At 35.6% G+C, this 19,085-nt stretch overlaps 1 protein-coding gene across 3 annotated transcripts in view; it reads left to right on the top strand.

Annotated features, from left to right (window-relative positions):
* Positions 1 to 3,040: 3,040 nt before the first annotated feature.
* LOC149820132 (uncharacterized) overlaps positions 3,041 to 19,085 on the top strand; it is a 51,977-nt gene continuing 35,932 nt past the window's right edge. For 2 of the 3 annotated variants that reach the window (XM_089982005.1, XM_089982004.1), the window contains exon 1: positions 3,058 to 3,254. In XM_089982005.1, the coding sequence (XP_089838131.1) occupies positions 3,129 to 3,254 (126 nt within the window). In that variant the 5' untranslated portion in view covers positions 3,058 to 3,128. Of the gene's footprint in view, positions 3,255 to 19,085 lie in introns of all 3 variants that reach the window. The other variant, XM_089982003.1, reaches the window with a different exon arrangement.

Raw genomic sequence — 19,085 nt, 5'->3', positions numbered from 1 at the left:
AGTTGACCATTTTCACAAAGTTTTTATGCTAATTTTAATTGGTCCATGAAATGTTCATGCGAATCTCATTGTTATTGAGATGTTGTGACCTTCAGACAATGTACATATCTATTGTGCAAACATCAGTAGGTTTGCATGTGCAAATGGTAAAAACATCTTTAAAATGACAAGAATCAGCAATTTTGAACATGGGGATGATTTCGGCAAATTAGTAAATATTTTAAAAAAGCACCATTTTTAAGGCAATATGATCATTTTTTGGTTTCCAAATCACAATGTGGTGTTTATAAAAAGTGTGGCATCTATTTAATTTTGAAGATTATGTAAAAAATAAAGGACATTATTACTAAGAGTCTAGAGTGGGTTTTGGGCAATATGGCCATCTTTTGTGGGCTTATTCAAGGATGGTTTTGATCTAAGATATGGGTTTTAGGTACTGGTACATGAGGGTTTAAAAAGTTTTGGGTATGATTTTCTTTAAAATACGTATTGATACAGTCAAAGAGGGATATCAGTAGATCAAATTTTATTTGATCGACTGAATCTTATTAAATTTAGTCGAATTTGGTAAGCCAACAAAGTATCCTTTTGGATGTAAACATGGTTTTGATTTTTTGCTATTGAATCCAATTACATGTAAAAAATCAGATTTGATATGAGCTTTTGAGCATCTAAACCCGAATCTCATTAGTGAACATTATATTAGTTATGGTATGGTATTGGCTATCCGATTCGAATTCTAACTATTTGCATTTTTACCGTCATAAAGCAAAATAAAGATATTCTAATAAACATGGATGGAGTTTCAAAGCTTATCTTTTTTTTCATTAAAAAAACACAATTTAAGTGTTGATTCCTAGTAAATCAATCATGCCAAACAGATCTATGAGGTCATATTTATGAAAAAAAATACTGAATAGCACCCAAAACTCATTTAGCATGCATATATATATATATATATATATATATATATATATATATATATATATATAATGTAAAATTTTGACTTAAAAAAACATATGTATAGGTGTTTCATTAATCTAACTGACAAATATATTTTATGTAATTTAAAGGCAAGTAATGAATAGCCCTTAAATAGTCTTATCTTTTAAATCGTCCTCAACTACTTCAAAGGGACAAAATTTTGGGTGTTTTCTTAATCCTAACCGGTAGATGTGTTTTCCATAGCTAGCTTAATAGAACATGTATTAGATTAAACAATTTTTTGTGTTTAGATGCCTATTTTGAGTGGTGGAGAATCGGTGGCTCATACTGCACCAAAACTTGTTAGAACTAAAATTGAAGGTTTCACATTGGGTAGAGTTGATTTAATGAGACTTTTTGCATAGACTATGATTAAGCAACAACACATGCAGTTATGTTTTTTATTAGAAGCCAATAGTGCAATCTACTCATTACTTATTTAAAGATATACTTTTTATTTGGCTGAGGACATTATATACTTTTCATGTTTGTATGCCTAGTAGGATCCCACGGAAAATTCAAAAAGACTCCCATCCTTTGACATGGGATGTCTGTCCTAGGGGTGGCAAAATCTGACCGACCCGCCAACCCGCTTCTTAGCCGGGTTAGGGTTTGGCTTAAATGGGTTCGTGTCGTAAACAGGTCGACCCACCTAACCCGTTTATTAAACTGGTCATGTTCATGTTAGGGGTATGCCAACCCGTTTGACCTGTTTAATAAATGGGATAGGCGGGCGGGTCATTTATGAGAAAAGTTTAATTATTTATGTTTATCTTGATGATTATAAGACAACTTGGTGGATATGTTTGTAGCATGGTTGTAACTTGTAAGACAATTATGTTGATGTTGTCTTTATGTTTATGACTTTATGTTGAAGTTTTATGTTAATGTTGGTAGTACAATTCCATATTGAGATTTGCAGAAAAAAAAGTATAATATGTATTTTTTTTTGTGTTTCTAATTGTGTTATTCGGGTTACTCGGGTCGGTTATCGTGTCTATGTTATTGGGTTGACCCGTTTAATAATTGGGTCGCCATGTCGTGTAATCGTGTTGTGTCGACCTGACCCGTTTATTAAATGGGTTAACCGTGTCGTGTCGGGTTACCTGTTTAATAAATGGGTCGTGTTCGTGTTTGCCACATCCGGCCCGTTTAATAAATGGGTCGTGTTCGTGTTGATGTATTCTGACCCGCCAACCCATTAACCCGACCCACCAACCCGCCGACCCGACCGGATTGTCACCCCGACTGTATCCTAGTCCGAACGGCTAAAATCAGTCCAAGTCTAGGTGAGAATGCAGACAAACCTAGATGTCTAGGTTTGAATGTCTGGTTTGAATGTCGGATGGTATTGCACTAAGATTTAATGAAAAGTGCCCAGTCTTGGCCTAAGTAGGGTTCGGCAATGCGTCGGGCGGTTTGATGGGCCAAGCTAACCTGGCTCGTCATGAGTCAGGTTTGGGTCAAGGTTTTAGGCCTGAGCGGTTAGTTAAACCTGACTCGTTATATATGTGGGCTGGGTCCGGGTCGGCCCATGGGCTATTAGGCCTGAATTATTTATTAATTTTTAATAATCTAAAATTTAAAAATAAATTAATTGCATAGTAACTTTATAACTATTATTTACCTAATTAGTTGAATTAATTTTATGAAAACTATAAAGATAATTAGTTAGGTTCATGGAAACTTGTTAATTATTTATTATTTATCTAATTAATTGTACTAATTAGTTGAGTTTGGGATGGGCCGGGCTTCACCTGTTTCACATTGTTCTATTGGTCCAATGAGCTGTGTCATGAGCTGCCAAAGCCCGACCCGTTATTAAATGGACTGAGCCATCTCCAGGCTGGGCAACACTTAAAGCTCGGCGGGCCAAGCTCTAAACGGGCCCGGGCCGAAAAGAGACATAGGCGAGATCATGCTGACGTACATTGGGTAAGGATTAAGTAACCAATTCGGGTCGGATCAACTCCATCGTTCGTGATTACATCGACCCGTTTGCCAGGCCCGACTGTGTCGACTGCAAAGGCAAGGCCAGGCCCCGCCCACGAGACCTGCGGTCGATCAGCTTCACCCCTTTACCGCCGATCCCTTCCTTTCTCTCCCCTTCTTCTCCGTCGTCGTCGTCGTCGTCGTCGTGAGGGATGAGTGTTCGTGGTGGTTCGTTGGCCAAGGGGGGATTCAACTTCGGGTCGGACGATGTTCTCTGTCCCTACACCGATTACGACGCCACCCTCAACCACCAGCCTCCTCCTCCTCCTCCGCTCAAGGTGATTGATTTCTCGGCGTTCATCCTCTCTTTCCAATTCAGATTATTTCCTGTTCTTTTGTGTGTTTCTTTTACATGCTGTGGATCGGTGGATTACTGATTGATGACCACTTTGTGGTTTTTTTTCGGCCTCTACTGATTGGAAATCGGAGTCGGGGAACCGATCCTTTAGGATTGGATGGTCTTGATTAATTGCCAAATTGAACGAATTTTTGCGTCTATGTTGAACCTCGGAATTAGGTCGTGTAAACAAGCACCATTTTGTTTCGAATAACGTTCAAATTGTCGCGGCTCGCCTGCGGTGCAGACACCCTTTCTCTATCATCTGTTATAGTGGGCTACAAACTGGGACGCATGAAAAAGAAGGGAAGAAGAGGAAGCAGAATGAGGAATCCAATAGTAGTACTTCTGTTCTCTCAGCTAAGCTTGAAGACAAGGGTAATAATCGGCTAGGAAGGATGATAGAAGGGAAATGGTTGTTTACTTTTTTTCTGGCGAATTCTACAATTTTTCGTCGAATCATCAGATCATCGTACGCCAAACTTTTACGTCATGTGTTATGGCGATTAAAGGATTCATCATCATCTCCAAAAGAATGGGGATGAGAGGCTTTCCTGTGTTCTAATTACCAAGAAAGCAGGAACTGTGACCGACAAAGGAATAACCGGATTCATCCATGTGTTTCAAAGGAAATGTCGAAGATAAATCAAATGAAGATCAGGATGGATCCACTGAGTAATTCTTGTTCAGGCACCATCAAGATTTTTTACTAATTATGCTCCAGTATATATTCCCACTATGCAATCTGTGCATGCATCATGCTTATTATTTGATAACTATGATGCTGCAGAGCATCGTCCTCAATTCCTTGCTTTCTGTGTGTGCAGTCGTGTAACTGATTCTCCTTGTCTCTTCTATTTCTGAATTGTAGATAAATGTGTTGTATCCAAAATAGTCAACGGTGGTGTACCCCCATACTATATTTACAACCATCGAATCTTCAAAACGTGAAAGAAAACCATTTTCTTCTTTTTGGTGCAACTTCTCTTCATGGTATCAGAGCAAGGCGGTCCTATATCATTCTCCTCCCCCATTCCACTTCCCTTTCTTCACTCAAGCTCAGTATCCACTATTTCCTTTCTATAAAACTTATTCCCCCAAACTGTCTTTTGTGGCATTCACAATTCCTGGATAGCATGCATAGCCAAAAACCCAAAGGTAAGAATAATCAACTACTTGATTAAATCACCTACAATCACCTGTGAAATCAATCTATTGGTTAAGCATATATGGATTTCAAAAACATGATTCCAATACACACAGAACATGTCAACCTACAAGAAGTGCAAGCCCGGTCATTGATCATGCACCAATGCTTGCACTCAGCTAAAACATTTTGTTGGTGAGTGTGTGGACAGAACAACATGAACAATTCCATGTTAAGCAAAGTGTTTAGATAGCCAATGATCTTCTTGCCACTTTTTGAATAATATAAATCCACATAAACTTGTCAATATCATCTAAAATGTGCACATAAGAGTGATGTCTATCGTCAAATTGAATGGGAACTGGTCCCCAAAAGCCATAGAGATCAACTCAACTGAAACTTAGTTTTGAGATGATCAGGAGAAATGTAGCCAATGATACTTGCTTCACTGGCATGCTTCACACACTAAGGATGGTTTATTGTGGGAGAACGAAATTGCATGAGTTAAAACAACTTTATGGGCTGCCTAAAGCACTAGATGAACCAGCCGATGGTGTCAGTGATTGATGGCAGACCATTCACCAATAAGTGCAGCTGCACTCTCTGCATTTTGTGTGCCTCAACTTATTGCTAGCTGGTAAAGCCGAGCTTCACTTTTGCTTCATGAAGGACCTTCCACGAGCAGCAATCCTTGATAAGAAAGTGAGGGATGAAATTCAAACACAAATAATTGTCCTGTATAAACTGATTAAATGAGAAAATGTTTTTACTTATAAAAGACATGGGTAGAACACCTGTTAGTTTAAAATTTCCATGTGGAATGACTTGAAGGAGTTGTCACATATATAATATCCAAACCTTGTCCACTACCAACTTTAATATGTTCTTGACCAGAATACTTAGAGCAAATGAAAAACTTGTTTGGATTTGCTATTTTATTGTTGTTGCCCTAGAATCAAGGCACCAAAATTCAAGGGGAGCAAGCAACACTGTTGATGCATTGAGGTCACTCATTGAACCAAGAGCACATTGACAAGTTGTTCAGATCTGCTATCATATGGTTGTTGCTGTAGAATCAAGGTGTACCAGAGTTCAAGGAGGCAATAGAAACTGTTGATGCGTTGAGGTCATTCATTGAACCATTTGGACTTGGAGTGGTAAAAGAGGTCTTTTGAGTGCTGACATGAATTGAATAAGATGGCTGGTGACATTGATGAGCTGTGTGACCAACCTTGTTACAAGCTGACAAACAAGACAATTCCATAAAGCCAAAAACTGATTATCAAAAGGGACTGGTGCAAAGAGTCTACCACAACCTCTAGTGTTGTTGAATCTTCCTCAAAACCCTTGGAATTTGATGTGGAGTGATGGTGTTGTCTCTATCTAGAGGAGATGTTGTCAACCAAACCACAATACTCATTGATAGATAACAATGTTGTGAAAAGCGTTGAGGCGTAGCGAAGCGCTCCACCAAAAACTGAGGCAAGGCGTGAGCCTCAATTTTTTTTTTGAAAACTTAAAAGAACTTTAAAAAAAATATCTAAAAATACAAATAAATAAAAATTTGTTTTATTGATGAAGCAACAACCAATAAGTAATAGAAAATCTCAAGTAAATACCAAAAATATGAGATGAATATGTAAAAGTAACATTAATGCAACAACTTGATCTATGTAAGTATCTAAGAAATAAAATATGAACATTCAATAAATATTAAGTAACAAAATCTCTAATAATCAAATTTCTCAGCATCATGTCATCATCAGAAAATGCATATTAGCATTTACAACCAAATGTTAATGTATTTGTCCAAAACTCTCCAAAATGGGAGGGAGTCTTATGCAAAAGGGGCATGGAGAAGATTGGGAATAATGGGAGGAACCTCCAGGCATTTGGGAATGCCTTGTTTATATGGCCCAACCAGTCATGTGTGAGATGAGAAAATATGTACAAAACTCTACACTCTACAAAGCACATAAAATACACCAAATAATCTACCTGAACAGTAGGCCTTCTCAGTAAAATGGATCAATCACAGCCATGAGAATGTGGTCAAATGAATCAAGGAGACAAAGAGAAACAGATTTGTTGGTGCTAAGGGCAACCTGAACTTAAATCCCATGTCAAGTGGATCTGATGGAGCACTATCCAAATGGGACCATAAACAGTTTGTAATCCAAAAAGTCAAAATCCATTTCTAGCTTTCTCCATAAATATTAATATTTTATTATTAATATTTATAAATAATAAACAAACGTAACCAAAAGAAGCCAGATACATTTAAGAGTGTAAAGTTTCCACATTAGCCCTGCAGCATAGAACTTTGCTGTGGAAAAATCAGAGGACTTTAAAAACACTAGGCATCTTCCTTGAATATAGCTCTGTATGCGTTATGGCTTCAAGTGTTTTTATATGGCAAGAAGATGATAAAAGTCCATCATGTTATCTTAGATGAACATTGGCTTCCTTTTGCAGGTGCTAAAGATTTAGACTTAACTAATTCCATAGCAGAATCAGCCGTCTCAACTACAGTGAACCACCTTCCTATTTATGCCTGTTGTTCAGGATATTCTCTTCTTTTCATAGGTTGACTTTCTTAAGTTCACCATCTGATCCTATAGACTTATCTCCATTTTCTTCACACCCAAATCCATGATTTGATAGAGTCACTTCATCTTCACACTCCGACTGGCCCCTGCTACTAGCTCTTCCACAGTGTCCTCCATTGCTCAACAAAATGCATCTAATTGACTGCTGTCTTCACAATTTTACCTACTCAGCCCTCTACAACTGCTCGCCAGTCTGTTCGAATGCCTTGCCATCTCCATCTTGCACTCACACCATGAGAACATGATCTTATTATGGAACCACAGCCTAAGACATATTGTGCAGCTAAATATCCAATTCATGAGGCTCTCCTATCCCACATAACTGCACATGATGAACCAACCTGCTGCACCAAAGCTTAAAAACACTGTAAATGGAAGCATGACAAGCAAGAAGAATACTTCACTTCTTCAAAATGAGACTTGGACTTTGATCCGTTGCCAGTCCATATGAATCCAGTTGGCTGCAAGTGGATATTCAAGGTCAAACAATGGGCAGATGGGGCTATTGAATGCATGGTTACAAATATCGAGATCTTGAGAAACTCTCAATATTATGTGAAGTATTCATGAGCCATGAGTTATCCAGAAATCCTGTCTATTTTTTATATATTAGTGATATCACAATTTTCTATGGTTTTGTTAAATTTTAATATCTTTTATGCATTTGTTTTATTTTTCTTATGAATGTTATATACTCTAAGATTTTCTTGATATTTTGTTAAAATTAAAAATATTCACTTTATTGCAAGATTTTCTCTTGCTGACAAAATCTCGAGAATGAGATTTATGACTACGAGTGTCTCAAGGCTTGTATTGTCTCACCAAAGACCATCATCAGCAGGGAGGGGTAGATTATACTGAAATGATTAAGCCAACAACTATTTCAATTTCCTTTCTATTGCTGTATCCTGAAGATGGCATACTTCTAATTAGATGAACAGAGTGCATTGGAAGAGGAGGGGCACGTGCTTTTCATAGACCAAATCACCCAATCCATATTTGCAAGTTACATGAAGTTCTTTGCAGGTGGAAACTGGCCCTTTGGCTTGCTTCCAGCGACTTAGTCAATAGTCAATCCTTATTTCACTTTTCATTGTAGAACTTTTTCTTCAATATCTTGAGGATGTCTTATTTGTCATTTAGTTGAATACAATACTTTTGTCTATGGTGCATTAGAAAGAGGAGGCATATATGCTTTTTGCATACCCAAATCATCGAACACATGTTTTTAAGTTATGTAAAGTTCTTTTTGGGTTGAAATAGGGCTCTTGGGCTTTGTTCCAATGACTTAGGAGTAGTCATTTCCTTGTTTCACTTGTCCTTTTAGATCTGGGGCAAATGCTTCCTTATTCATCTAGTTCTCAATTGAGCGGCATTCTATATGCTTTTATCTATGTGGATGATATTCTGTTGAATGGAATTTATGTCTGTGATTTATTGGTGACAAATCCCAAATAATTTTTTTTACTGTTCTATAAATTGGGACAAGAATTTGCATTAAAAGATCCTGAGACCCTCAACTGCTTTCTCGCTATTAAGGTAATCATCATGAATATTTTCTATTGGTATCTCAGTGAAAATGCATTCTTAATCTTTTTGATCCAAGCCCATTCAAACACCTATCTCCACTTCAGTCAAGCTTATTAAGATTGATGGTATACTTTTTAAAAATCCCAGATATCTCTTTGGCAGTAAACAGGGTTAGTCAATTCATGCACCAACCTGTTACTAGATCCAACATCTGGTTAGGATATCGTTCTCTGAACCGATTTAATTATAGTTTCTTTGTGAACTTTGCATTTGTATTCACTCTGTTTCTCCTCCTGTATTTAGATTTGACAATCTTGGAACTACATATCTCACAATAGATCTCATATCTAAAATTAATTTACATTTTGTTAAGGACCATATGGCCAAGAAAATGTTAGAAGTCCATTTTGTATCGAGGTAGATCAGCTTGCTGATGTTCTAAATAAAATCCTTTCTGCTACTTGTTTATTATCTCGTTGGACCAAGGTCAACATAAGCCTGATCTCATTGACCCTGAGAAGTTAAGGAAACTATCAAAGATAGATCCGGTGCAGATTCAGATGGAACAATTTTGTGCAGGCATCATCCAGAATTTTTGCTAATTACGATGCTGCAAGTCTTCCTGCTCAAAATCCTTTATGATCTTTTACTTTATTTATATGCAGCCATGTGAAACTGATGCATCTTGCCTTTCTCAGTCATACCTTAACATGTATCCAAATCAAGTCAACATTGGTGTACCTCATACTTTATATACAAATGTGGAATGTCATAAACATGAGACACAATCACCTCTTAGTACAAGTTTCTTCAATGTGAAATGATGCCTCTCGAAGGAGCGATCACAAAAAATAGATATCTCATGCCAAAATTGATGGATCAAGGTTTGCATTTAAGCATTGTCTAATGTCAAAAGAGAAGAGCAGGAAGGTATGTTTCAGTAGGTTTGCTTGGCTGAGTGATCAGATGAAGGGAAGACTGAATCATGGTGAAATTACATATAGGCTGTGATGGCTGTGATCTTGGAGGAAAAGTTGGTAATGGAAACTGCATTGTCCTTTTGTCATCAAATGGCTACTGCTGATGCTGATTCATGCATAAATCACGTAGAGACATTTCCAATTAAACAAACCACCATTGGATTACTCAACAAGGTCATACTTCAAAATTCACAGATACAGGGGAGGGGTGTGCTGGGTCTAGCCAGTTTTGAATTGTGGAATTGAAACCTCACCCAACTTAGAATTCTAGTATTTGGACTGACTTGATATCTGGAATAAAAATTCCAGAATTACACAATTTCTAAGTTTTGAAATTTGAACTTCGGCAAGTCTGTTGCTTTGAGTTCCCAACATGGCCAGATTTCATGGTTGAAAGTTTCCATATGCACTCAAAGAGAGGAGATTGGGATCAATAGCAGCCCCTTCTCTTCCATATTCATCCTGTAAATGTAATAGATTGAGGAGGAATAAGAGTATTCATGATAACAATGTTTATCAAGAAAATAAGTTATTATTGTGTCAGGATATTTCCCATGGGGATGCTTCATTAGTAAGTGGAGCAGTTGACAAGCATGTAGTAGATACATCTGGGTGGTAGAATTTGTGACAATGTTAAGCACTGTAGAATGGCTTTGCGGAGGTTTCACTTTTTACTATAAATGTTTAGTGTCTAAGCATTTTTTTACAGGCAATCCAAGTCCAATCAAACCAGTGAAATCATGGGGTGCTGTTGCTTGTTGTGATTGTGAGAATAAAGATCGGCATATCTGTTGTCAATGGAAAGTTTATTATCCCATTGTCAGACCACCGTGAAGAAAGGAGGGGATGTATTATAATATACACATGCAAATGATGCTTGAAGTCTATGGAAAATTCCTTAGACTCTGTGCAAATTGGGAAACCGTGAAGGTGTTAATATATGCTTTGGTCTCTACCAGTGTTACTAAAAACGTGTCTCAAGGCGCAAAAAGCAGGACTCGCCTCAAGGCGAGGGGCTTTATGCCTTGAGGCGTATGGGTAAAGCGCAAAAGCCCCGAGGCGTGTGCCTCATATGCCTTGAGGCGCACGCCTCGAGGCGAGGCGCGCCTCAGGATGAGGCGCATATAGGGCTTAAATATAAAGGGGTTGGGGGCCCTTTATGTTTAAGCCCCTCATTTTTTTCTCACCCCACATTCTCTCTCTCTCGTGGTGGAGCCCCAAAACAGGTACGCTCTCTCTCTTGTTTCTAGTTTTTTCTCTTTCTCTCTCGTTCTCCTCTTCTTCTTCTTCTTCTTCTTCTTCTTCTTATCTCTTCTCCTTCTCAGCACATTTACACGTCTTTCTCATGCTGCTTAAGCAGTAAAAATGAGTCAGTTGATTGATGAAATACAAATTAGTATGCACTATTGAATATTTACTTTGCAGATTATTACAATTTATGTAGTATGGATTTAATGATTGATGAATATTATTATGTTGTATGACTGACTATTTGTTCGTTTATTCTTTCTGAAACCATTATCACAGTTTAAATCTTTTTTTTTTGGGGGGTAACTTTCAGACTCATGCTTACCCCTAAGCTATTCAAGAACATTGCTTGTATCATCACGGTTTATGCTTTAGACTCGCATTTTTGACCTGTCCTGGGTCAAGGCTTGCAGACTGGCAGTCTTCAGATTTGCATTTTTGCTAGTCTGTAACAAATTTTTGACCTACTGGTGGACTTAAAACATTTTTTCTATTAGCATTCTTTATCATTGTAGTTGATCTATCATCTTGCATTGGCTGCTGGTTGCATCTGACTTAGCCTAAGCTATGACTTTATCATTTGTACGATGGGGCACAACTGGGTTATGGCTAGCAACCTGATATTAGTTAGGGATGCTAATAAACATTTGGCCTAATTAATATCTCTGACTTGGTGTATCTGCACACAAAATGTTATAGTATTTAAGATATTTTACATTTCATAAATCGTGAGTGTGATAGTTGATTGGGTATAATTCAGCATCCCCATAGATTAGATATTACTTTCAGATAAACATGCGAGCTCTTGTTTGGACCACGAGTGGAATATGTACTGTCATTAGGCTGCTTTTAGAAAGACTTTGTTTGTGTTGCCATGCGTGTCCATTCTCTTTCAAGACCTAAATCTTGATAATGAATGCATGTGCAATGCCGACCATGTCTGTCACGGGAAAACCCATTGTAGAAAAAGTTTGAATCGATTAGCCTTGTTCCATTTAACTCTTTTGTCTTGGCTTAGTTCACATTTTTTGGTTAAAGAAGATCTTGTGCATATACACAAGCATGTACGCATTCATTATTAAGATTTGGTTAAAGAAGATCTTGTGCACTTATTGGTTTCTCATATACACAAGCATGTATGCATTCATTATTAAGATTGCAACTGCTATTAGTTTATTGTTTGTTTGTGCATTATTGAATCATAAGATGCAGCAAAATCTTTTTCTGTTATTTTGAATGTCTTTTATCAAAGAATGGTACTTGTAATCTTTTTTTTTTGTTAATATATATTTTCGTATATGCATTTTTGCAATTAAACAATGGGAAAAGATGTAGGATGGGATCATGGAGCTAAAGTTCCAAATCCCACTAAAGATCTCAAACTCGTAGGACATGTAATTTGCAATTACTGTCATAAACAGACTACAGGAGGCATCTATAAGTTAAAACATCACTTAACTGACACAAAACATGGTATAAACATGTGCGAAGCGGTTCCACCTGATGTAAAAAGATTTTTTTAGAACCATCTAAGGGATTAGAAAAAAACAAAAAACAAAAGGAAGAACAAAACAGGTTGGATATCGGGTGGAGTGTTTATTTTGGATCATCAACAGGCGATAACGTGAACAAAGAAACCAGTGGATCATATAGTGATGCAAAAACAAGCACAGGTGGTCCTATGAACCTCTTTGTGAACAAAGAAGCACGATAAACCGCAATAAACACTGCTTTTAAAAGGGATGAAAGAAAAAATGTATATTGTGCAATTGGTAGATTTTTTTATTCAAATGCCTTATCATTTAATCTTTGCAACAATCCATATTTTGGTACAATGGTAGAAGTTATTGCAATTATGAGCGAGGGTTTAAACCGCCTTCTTATCACGAGATCAAAACGTGGATTTTGAAGGACGAGGTAGATTGTACTCACGAAATTTTAAAAGAGTTCAAAAAGGAAAGACCAAAGGTTGGTTGCAACATTATGACAAATAGTTGGACAGATGGAAAATGAAGAAACTTAATTAATTTTCTTGTGAACAACTCATCTGGGACAATATTTTTTAAGTCTGTTGACATCAGCGATATAGAAAAAATTGGTGCAAATTTGTGTAAGTTGTTAAAGAAGTTGGTGAAAGTAATGTGGTGCAATTCATTACAGATAATGCATCAAATTATGTGGCAGCTGAGAATATGTTAACAGTAGAAAAAACATGTTTTTGGACACTATGTGCGGCGCATTGTTTGGATATTATGTTAGAAGATATTGAAAAGATATCAATTTTTAAAGATACAGTGGAAAAGGCGAAAAAAATTACAAGATATATTTATAGTCATGCATGGGTATTAAATTTGATGAAAAAGTTCAGAAAGAAGAAAGAACTTCTACGTCCAGCCGTCACTCGTTTTGCCACAACATATCTCACGCTTCATAGTATTGGATGTGATAAGAAAGAGTTGAAGTCGATGTTCTTATCTTCAAAATTTAGATCATGTAATTACTATAAAAAATCTAATGCTAAGAACATTTCTTATATTGTTCTTAATGATCATAAGTTTTGGGTTGTCATATCATATGCAATTAAAGTTACACGGTCTCTCGTGAAAGTGTTGCGATCAGTTGATGCAGATGAACCTGCTATGGGATTTTTGTACGAGGCAATGGATAGAGTAAAGGAGAAAATTGCTTTAAACTTTGACAAGGTTGAAAGAAAATATAAACCTATTTAGGATATCATTGATAGACGATGAGACTTGCAACTTCATAAGCCTTTGCATGCAGCTGCCTATTATTTAAATCCACATTTTCATTATGCTGACAACTTCAATCCGGATGGAGAAGTTATGAGTGACTTTTATGATTGTGTTGAAAAATTGGTTTCTGATGCAAATGTTCGGTTGAAAATTACAACACAAGTCGATGCATTTAAAAAGGCAAAGGGGTTGTTCGGTAGAGAGGCAGTTGTTACAACAAGAAAATTAAAAACTCCTGGTTAGTTTGCAATTATGCTGTTTGTTAATTATGACATTCTTAATGTTTTTATCAATTTTGTATTGTTTTATTTGAATGCAGCTGATTGGTGGAGTTCATTTGAGCACGAAAATCTTGAGTTGATGAATTTTGCAATTCGAATTCTAAGTTTGACATATAGTGCATCGAGCTGTGAGAGGAACTAGAGTACTTTCTCATTGGTTTGTGACTTTGTATTTTATTTTTGAAATACATTTTTATATGTGTAATTATCTTATAATTGATTATCAATGATTTAAAATTATAGGTGCATACAAAACAGATGAATTGACTTGAACAAGAGAAGATGAATGCATTGGTTTTCATAATGTACAATATGAAATTAAGAGACACCCTTTCGAAATACACACTTTCGATTTGCGCTTCAGGAAAACGCGCTTCCCCATGCCTGATGTCACTTCCGGTAACCTTGGAATGAACCACAGATTGTGGATTTGCATATATTTTAGAATAACTCGTTGCTTATAGATGCTTTCCAAAGTTCAACGGTCACCAATGTTGTGAAAAGCATTGAGGCGTAGCGAGGTGCTCCACCAAAATCTGAGGCTAGGCGTAAGCCTAAAAAAAAAAAACTTAAAAAAACTATAAAAATATCTAAAATTATAAAAAAATAAAAAAATCTTTATTGATGAAGCAACAACCAACATGAAATAAAAAATCTCAAATATATAAAAAATCTAAAATTATAGGTGCATACAAAACAGATGAATTGACTTGAACAAGAGAAGATGAATGCATTGGTTTTCATAATGTACAATATGAAATTAAGAGACGCCCTTTCGAAATACACACTTTCGATTTGCGCTTCAGGAAAACGCGCTTCCCCATGCCTGATGTCACTTCCGGTAACCTTGGAATGAACCACAGATTGTGGATTTGCATATATTTTAGAATAACTCGTTGCTTATAGATGCTTTCCAAAGTTCAACGGTCACCAATGTTGTGAAAAGCATTGAGGCGTAGCGAGGTGCTCCACCAAAATCTGAGGCTAGGCGTAAGCCTAAAAAAAAAAAAACTTAAAAAAACTATAAAAATATCTAAAATTATAAATAAATAAAAAAATCTTTATTGATGAAGCAACAACCAACATGAAATAAAAAATCTCAAATATATAAAAAATCTAAAATTATAGGTGCATACAAAACAGATGAATTGACTTGAACAAGAGAAGATGAATGCATTGGTTTTCATAATGTACAATATGAAATTAAGAGACGCCCTTTCGAAATACACACTTTCGATTTGCGCTTCAGGAAAACGCGCTTCCCCATGCCTGATGTCACTTCCGGTAACCTTGGAATGAACCACAGATTGTGGATTTGCATATATTTTAGAATAACTCGTTGCTTATAGATGCTTTCCAAAGTTCAACGGTCACCAATGTTGTGAAAAGCATTGAGGCGTAGCGAGGTGCTCCACCAAAATCTGAGGCTAGGCGTAAGCCTAAAAAAAAAAAACTTAAAAAAACTATAAAAATATCTAAAATTATAAATAAATAAAAAAATCTTTATTGATGAAGCAACAACCAACATGAAATAAAAAATCTCAAATATACTGAAAAAATATGAGATTAACATGTAAAAGTAACATTAATGCAACAACTTGACCTATGTAAGTATCTAAAAAAACATGGGCATTCATTAAATAAAAACTTAACATTAACAACGAAATGCATCTTAGCATTAACAATACAATGTCATAATTAGAAAATGCATGTTAGCATTAACAACCAAATGTTAATATATTTGTCCAAAACTCTTCAAAATGAGAGTGTTAACATTCACAATTGCAATTGAAAGACCTAAAAAAATATATAAATGGTCATAAGTCTATGATATGAATTAGGGCCTAGGCTCTTCTTGTGTCTCGTCATCATCAATATCTAAGTCTTCAATGTCATCATATGAGGAATCCATATAAATAGGTTCTCCTTCATCTTCATTCTGTGACTCTTCATCATCTGCACTTTTTTCCTCCACATCCTCGTTCACTTCTTTTGCTTTTTTTTCCTGCAATAAAAAATCATGTATTAAATACTTATTTTATGTAATTAAAAAATTATATTTATATTCATAGCAAGGTAAAATGAATTTAGCTTTACCTCGATCTCTTGAAGACCTGTCTTGCCTAGAACCAGTTTGTGAATCATGAGGTGAAATAACTTTTTCAATAAGCACATGCTCAATGGCATTTATGTCGAAGTTCGGATCCAATCATGAATCCTCCAACCAATTAGGATAACTAGGCGACACTGGATCTTTCTTCTCCACAATCCACTCATCGTCTGAGTCTATATGATCTAGACATATAGGGTCTTTGGTAGCTCTCCTCCTCATATTTCTCTCTCTTAATTTCATATTATACATTACGAAAACCAATGCATTCATCTTTTCATATTCAAGTTTATTCGTCTATTTTGTATGCACCTATAATTTTAAATCATTGATAATCAATTATAAGATAATTACACTTATAAAAATGTATTTCAAAAATAAAATACAAAGTCACAAACCAATGATAAAGTAGTCTAGTTTCTCTTACAGCCCGATGCACTGCATGTCAAACTTAGAATTCAAATTGCAAAATTCATCAACTCAGGATTTTCATGCCCAAATGAACTCCAACAATCAGCTGCATTCAAATAAAATAATACAAAATTGATAAAAACATTAAGAATGTCATAATTAACAAACAACATAATTGCAAACTTACCAGGACTTTTTAATTTTCTTGTTGTAACAATTGCTTCTCTACCAAATAACCCATTTGCCTTTTTAAATGCATCGACTTGTGTTGTAATTTTCAATCGAACATTTGCATCAGAAACCAATTTTTCAACACAATCATAAAAGTCACTCATAACTTCTCCATCCGGATTGAAGTTGTCAGTATAATGAAAATGTGGATTTAAATAATAGGCAGTTGCATGCAAAGGCTTAAGAAGTTGCAAGTCTCATCGTCTATCAATGATATCCCAAATAGGTTTATATTTTCTTTCAATCTTGTCAAGGTTTGAAGCGATTTTCTCTTTTGCTCTATCCATTGTCTCGTACAAAAATCTCATAGTAGGTTCATCTGCATCAACTAATCGCAACACTTTTACGAGAGGCAGTGTAGCTTTAATTGCATATGATATGACATCCCAAAACTTATGATCATTAAGAACAATATAAGAAATGTTCTTAGCATTAGATTTCTTATAATAATTACATAATCTAAAATTTGAAGATAAGAACATCGACTTCAACTCTTTCTTATAACATCCAATACTATGAAGCGTAAGATATGTTGTAGCAAAACGAGTGACGACTGGATGTAGAAGTTCTTTTTTCTTTCTGAACTTTTTCATCAAATTTAATACTCATGCATGACTATAAATATATTTTGTAATTTTTTTCGCCTTTTCTACTGTATCTTTAAAAATTGATATCTTTTTAATATCTTTTAACATAATATCCAAGCAATGCGCCGCACATGGTGTCCAAAAACATGTTTTTTCTACTGTTAACATATTCTCAGCTGCCACATAATTTGATGCATTATCTGTAATGAATTGCACCACATTACTTTCACCAACTTCTTTAACAACTTACACAAATTTGCACCAATTTTTTTTATATCGCTGATGTCAACAGACTTAAAAAATATTGTCCCAGATGAGTTGTTCACAAGAAAATTAATTAAGTTTCTTCCTTTTTCATCTGTCCAACTATTTGTCATAATGTTGCAACCAACCTTTGGCCATTCCTTTTTTAACTCTTTTAAAATTTCGTGAGTACAATCTATCTCATCCTTCAAAATTCATGTTTTGATCTCGTGATAAAAATGCGGTTTGAACCTTTACCCATAATTTGCAATAGCTTTTACCATTGTACCAAAATATGGATTGTTGCAAAGATTAAATGATAAGACATTTGAATAAAAAATCTACCAATAGCACGACATATATTTTTTCTTTTATCCCTTTTAAAAGCAGTTTTTTATTGTGGTTTATCGTGCTTCTTTGTTCACAAAGAGGTTCATAGGACCATCTGCGCTTGTTTTTGCATCACTACATGATCCACTGGTTTCTTTGTTCATGTTATCGCCTGTTGATGATCCAAAATAAACACTCCACCCGATATCCAACTTGTTTTGTTCTTCCTCTTGTTTTTTTTGCTTCTAATCCCTTAGATGTTTCTAAAAAAATCTTTTCACATCAGGTGGAACCGCTTCGTACATGTTTATACAATGTTTTGTGTCAACTAAGTGATGCTTTAACCTATAGATGCCTCCTATAGTCTGTTTATGACAGTAATTGCAAATTACATGTCCTACGAGTTTGAGATCTTTAGTGGGATTTGGAACTTTAGCTCCATGATCCCATCCTACATCTTTTCCCATTGTTTAACTGCAAAAATGCATATAAGAAAATATATATTAACACAAAAAATTAAATTACAAGTACCATTCTTTGATAAAAGACATTCAAAATAACAGAAAAAGATTTTGCTGCATTTTATTATTCAATAATTCAATAGTCAACAAATGCACAAACAAACAATAAACTAAAAGCAGTTGCAATCTGAATAATGAATGCATACATGCTTGTGTATATGAGAAACCAATAAGTGCACAAGATCTTCTTTAGCCAAAAAATGTGAAATAAGCCAAGCCAAAAGAGTTAAATGAAACAAGGCTAATCGATTCAAACTTTTTCTACAATGGGTTTTTCCGTGACAAACATGGTCGGCATTGCACATGCATTTATTATCAAGATTTAGGTCTTGAAAGAGAATGGACATGCATGGCAACACAAACAAAGTCTTTCTAAAAGCAGCCTAATGACAGTACATATTCCACTCGTGATCCAAACAAGAGCTCGCATGTTCATCTGAAAGTAATATCTAATCTATGGGGATGCTGAATTATACCCAATCAACTATCACACTCACGATTTATGAAATGTAAAATATCTTAAATACTTTAACATTTTGTGTGCAGATACACCAAGTCACAGATATTAATTAGGCCAATGTTTATTGGCATCCCTAACTAATATCAGGTTGCTAGCCATAACCCAATTGTGCCCCAGCGTACAAATGATAAAGTCATAGCTTAGGCTAAGTCAGCAGCCAATGCAAGATGATAGATCAACTACAATGATAAAGAATGCTAATAGGAAAAATGTTTTAAGTCAACCAGTAGGTCAAAAATTTGTCACAGGCTAGCAAAAATGCAAATCTGAA

This window comes from Nuphar pumila, chromosome 12 (assembly GCF_984573655.1).
Source record: "Nuphar pumila chromosome 12, dmNupPumi1.hap1.1, whole genome shotgun sequence".
NCBI classification, from domain to species: Eukaryota; Viridiplantae; Streptophyta; class Magnoliopsida; order Nymphaeales; family Nymphaeaceae; genus Nuphar; species Nuphar pumila.
Note: the sequence above shows the minus strand (reverse complement) of the source record. Positions and strands in the feature narration are given on the sequence as shown.